This window comes from Gymnodraco acuticeps, unplaced genomic scaffold (assembly GCF_902827175.1).
Source record: "Gymnodraco acuticeps unplaced genomic scaffold, fGymAcu1.1, whole genome shotgun sequence".
Lineage (NCBI taxonomy): Eukaryota > Metazoa > Chordata > Actinopteri > Perciformes > Bathydraconidae > Gymnodraco > Gymnodraco acuticeps.
Window position 1 is genome coordinate 173,871 of NW_022989877.1, and position 5,305 is coordinate 179,175.

General features: G+C 38.1%; 1 protein-coding gene across 7 annotated transcripts in view; it reads right to left on the minus strand.

Moving 5' to 3' along the window:
• Positions 1 to 4,236, minus strand: part of mink1 (misshapen-like kinase 1) — a 46,857-nt gene extending 42,621 nt beyond the window's left edge. For 3 of the 7 annotated variants that reach the window (XM_034198072.1, XM_034198109.1, XM_034198089.1), the window contains exon 1: positions 2,930 to 4,234. In XM_034198072.1, coding sequence (XP_034053963.1) covers positions 2,930 to 2,986 — 57 coding nt within the window. In that variant the 5' untranslated portion in view covers positions 2,987 to 4,234. Of the gene's footprint in view, positions 1 to 2,929 lie in introns of all 7 variants that reach the window. The other 4 variants (XM_034198095.1, XM_034198102.1, XM_034198064.1 and 1 more) reach the window with 4 other exon arrangements.
• Positions 4,237 to 5,305: the final 1,069 nt, after the last annotated feature.

Below are 5,305 nucleotides of genomic sequence, written 5' to 3' on the forward strand. Positions count from 1 at the left end.
AAATCACAACTCAAACACTCGCATTCCTTGAATATCATTCCAGACATTATCAGGTAAGTGTTTTTAAGTGGCTTTGTAATCAGAAATACTTCATATTTTCTTTCATAGTTAACCAACTAATCAATCCATCAGTTTGCTGAAAGGAAGAACATTGTTTACATTTCATCAACACTACCATTGTTAGATTTTGCTACCATTAAGTCAACTCTTTACATTACATCCAATGAAGTAAGATCAAAACGACTGGATTTTCACTGTTGTTGTTTAACATACATAATGACAATGTGAATTTAAGACCACATTTTCAAAAGGCGTGACGTTGTAGCTGATATTTGAAACTATTTAATATCTGACATGTTGTATTTTTACTAGCAATTACATAAGCGCCAAACCAGGAGCTTGTATTCTGTCATATCGAAGCAGTCCTTTTTCCTCACTCGTATGTAATGTTATTTTTGCCAAACACATGGACTGTTTTAACGAGCCCAAAAAAAGAAAAATCACAAGACAAAAATCTCTCATGAGGTTCATTTCCAGAGGGCTGGTACTCCTTGGTAATCCCAATCCAATATCCTCACTACACAATATCTAAGCTCCTGTTTGAAACTGAATATAAGCAAAGAAGTGAATTTCAAATCAACAACAAAGCAGGTGAAGTTCAACAGATATTTTTGTTGGACTATGACCGCATTATGCCAGCTGTAAATGAAATAACCGTGCAGGTAGCTTGATTATATCGAGTGCTATTGACGTTAGATCATTTTTTTATTTGAATTATGTCTGTTTACGGTCATTATGCAATGTCCTTCTTTACATTGCAGCAAATGTATAGAAAAACTCAAATTGAGCGGCTTAAAGTTTCCCTGTGAAGTTGTTTTCCTCTAGTAGCCCTATGTAGCCGTTTTCCTGTGTGTCAAAGTTTTGTTTATCTCATGCTCCTCGCCCGGGTGTCGTACAACACCGTCCTGCCAGTGGACTCACTCTATTCCCGTAGTCAACAGGTGGCAATAACACCCAAAATATGCTGCAATGCGCCAACAAAAAAGAGGTCCGCGAGCTAAACTACACGATATTTGAAATGCTAGAATAGTAATTGTCTTGGCAGATTTTTTAAGATGAAGGAAACACATTGAACACACTGGTTGGAGCTCAAGGATTCACACAATGCCTTTTGGTGATGAATACTGATTATAAAAATAACATTCGTTTGTTTGCAAGAAAACTCCGCAGGGCATCTCTAAAGGATTAGTTCACCCAAAGAGATTCACAAGTTGTATCCAATTTGCATTGCTAGGAAACAGCTTGGGGCCATGACTACTTCCTGTCAGCTAGTGTCATTCACAAACACTGCAACAGGAAATAATCTGTGACACATTCAGCACAATTATGTTTAAAACTGTTAAAGTTATTATCTAGTGTTAGAAAGTCGTGCAGATTTTGTTGTTGAAGTTTCTGCCAATACACTGGGGGTTAAGAGATGTCCTTTACACTGTTGAAACTCAAAAGTAAACGATAACAATACACACCAAATGGTCAGCTCACCATCCTAAAAACCAGTCAGGATATTAAAACATTCATCCAGTGTACTTAACCAAATCAGATCACACATTTTAGTGTGATTTTCAGAAAGAAATTCATCTAATTTGGGCCAAAATACCCATAAAAAACACTTCTGTTGATTATAATGTGATTGTAACGGTTTTTTTACAGATGTATAATAAAGAGATGGGTCAGTTTTAACAATTTGCCAGGATGTTGGAAGCTGTGGATGATCAGGTGAGCTCTACAATACAGTCAGAGAAAGAGATAACAAGAGACCAAGCAAACCAGGATTTGGATAAACTACCACTGATCTGGGAAAGCTCCACTAAAGTACCAGAGTTTTCAGATATGGGCATATGGGGACATATAAGATGACTTCTCCTCTTGGTTATATTTTCAAATAGCTTGTATGCTCAGATTTTTTCATTTTTAAAATCAATCAAAAAACCTCAGTGAACCTTTGGTCATGTTAACCGTAGACATAGATTAAAACTGAAATCTAATCCTAAAAGTGAAAGCTATGTATCTCTTTAATACCTCAGTGGGGAGACAGGGGGGCTGTTATCTATATTTTAAAAAGCTGTGACTGAATGCATAATCGACAGCTTTATAATGCTAAGGGTTTGTCATAAGGGGATTTATTGATGCAACACATTATACACACGTGAGACTTAACATTGGAGATGCATCGAAAGGGGCTATCGTGAATATAATTTCCATCGTCTATTTGTCCCATACATATGGCAGAATTGACAATAAACTAAGGTTGCATTTTTCTTACAAAAGGCATTAGGTGACCATATTTTAGCAAAGTGGTTGTGATGTTAGATGAGGGGGGTCCAAACAGCCAGGGTGATTTATGAGGGGAGGATGGATCACTAAAAATACCACTAAGATGTAGTGTTGGTCTATCCCTAACAACTTTGATACAGAACTAGTTTTATTAGAAATATAGTAGCAATACAAAACCAAAATCAACAAGAGTATGGTTGGAGGATTTGCCATTCAACTTGGGCCCACCTAGGGAAAAGAGTCAAGACCCTCCAAAACAATAATAAACCACAACAAAAACAGATTGTGATTATGCCTACAATCTCAGATTTTATCATTTCAATGGCAAATTTGAAAACAGGAAAACACAGCATAAAGAAACATGAATATAGCAGTGTGTAAAAATGTGTTGCTAGACAATTCACGTAGACATGACAGCTGCCTGTAGCAACACAGGGCCAGGGGATGTTTATCCACCTTAACTTTGTAACGTGGGTGTTGAATGGTCGTGCTTGTGTCAGAGGAAAGCACACACTTCAGTTCATATGACATAACGTCAGCCATAATTGTACATGAATAAAGTGCAGCACACTTGTCTTATAATAACAATACTCACCCTCAGAGCTGCGAGGTCTATGTCATCCAGGCTTCGTGTGGGGGCGTTTTCAGACATGGCTGGCGAAACTTAGGACCTTAGCTACCAAGTTAGCCACTTATTTGACAAGACGTACTTGTGGAAATGTGAAGCGGCTGCTAAAGCGATCTTGAGAGAGCTTATCTATGGATTAAATTAAGCAAACGGGCTGGGCAATCTGTTAAACTGTTGCGGAACAACACGGTAGCACTTAGATTAGCAAACACATCGCAGATAGAGCCGTCACAGACGCACCCAACGGGCTAGCTCACGTCAACTCGAGCTACAATGTTAACCAGTGTTGTTGGAAAAAGCCGGTTTCAATGTCTGGTCAAAACACATTTGACTTTAAAAAAAAAAAAGGTATTTCAAGAAACTGTTAGCGTCAGTTAGCCGGCCAACGGTACCGTTCTACTACCAACGGGCAGGGTTTCAATGCAATGCACCTCCACTGTTGTTGAACACCTTGCTGCGTTCATTTTGACAAGACGTCTCTGCTGCTGTACAACATGCAGATACAAAAACGATTCACGGAGAAAAAGAAACTACCACACAGATCTGGTGTGCAATTGAAAACAGTCCTTGTTTCGTTGCTAAAGTAGAAAATGAACCAGAGCAGCGCAGTGGTTGTTTTTTTAAGGAGAAACGCAGCGTCTCATGTGATGGCGTCCGGGTCCGTCCGCACCAGAACCGGCCGTCAAGCCTTAAAGAGATGTCCTCCCTGAATATTAACACAACTGCGGGAAAAATAAAAAAACAATGGCCTAGTTGTATATACGACTGCAGTTGCCAAACTTGTTAACACGACTTAAATATTCTCTCGAGTCAGGTGCGTGCAATCAATCTACCGAGTACAATCTATGGTGTTTTCCAGTATAAACTTTCCTCCTTCATCCATTTTCTGTGTTGACAGTCGCGCCTAGCACTGCCAACCTTCCGGAGAAACACAGGCAGACAGGCAGGCACTATTTTTCTCGCCAGCAGCCACCGTAATACTTGTAAACTGGGGCCCTCGACTCTCTAAAGTTACGCGTTGCTCTCGTCCTCCAGCCTCCAAATGTTATGAACCCGTCGCCGAAGTCCAACACGATAGTGACGGTGCAATTTCCCAAAAGCAGCCAACAGTAAAACTTGTTATTTCGCCATGTTTTGCCGCCCGAGTCCTCCCTCCCACTCCAAGCCTTGTTGTAGTCTTGCGGGCTTGTACTGACGATTGGCTGCACAAAACACTCCTCAAGTGTTTGCTCCTTTTGCAGAGCTACGGTGCTTCACCAGGGACAAATTACCTGGGAAATGACAGTGGACCTCAACCTACGCAATGCCTCTGTCTGCACCGAGCTGCACATGGACGAAGCTGTCCTGCACTGACCTGCCACTGCACAAAGCTCAGGAATAAGTACAAATACATACAATTATTATAGATAACTCACAAAGAAACATAGAAATAGGTCATTCATAAATGTTTCTTTTTTCATTTTAAATAACACATTTTCCTTTTCCTAATTTTGCTCGGATGTGTGGGAATAATATATCATTTGTTTACAAAGATGTCCAAATGTAGAGTAAAGTATAAGGGTTTAACAATTGAGGCAGTGAGATGGCAATAACCTTGTATTGATGCTTTATTGAAGGTTTAATCCTTCAGGTAGATAATATAGTTAAACTTAATTTTTTTGCATGTTACATTTAGAAATAGCCATTTTTCTTGTTCCTATGTGTCTGGCACACTACTGAATAATATATCATTTGTTTACAAAGATTTCCATCAAATAAAGTTATAAAGATTGAGGCTGTGATATGACAATAGCCTTATATTGGTGCTTTATTAAAGATGTAAGCATTCAGGTAGAACATGTATCTACCATTTATTTTTGTTGCGTGTTGAATAGCACCCAATTCCTATAAGAACTTTTCTAATATGTGTCCACTCTGTCTCTAAATTGTTGTAAATTCAAATAATTTATTTGACCCAGGAATACACAGATACATGTTACTGTATTTGACTGTAATTGGTTTCAAATAACAGTGTTCCACAGAGGATATTATCCCACAAGTACATTATATGTATTAAAAAGAAAAAAATACATATATATATTTGTATATACTTAGTAGTTTTGGAAGGTATTTTTTGTAAACACACACTTATTAAATATGTGTCTATTATACGCTGAATAACACAGTTCTCCTTGTAAAAGAAAACGTGTCATCACATGAAGTGTATGATTATTTTTTACATTTAGATATTTTTGAACATGTTTAAATATTTAGTTAGAAGTGTTAAAAATATACCATATATTCTCATAAAATATTACACAGGAAGTTTGCAATGTACGAATCAAAGTCAAGGATATTCACTTG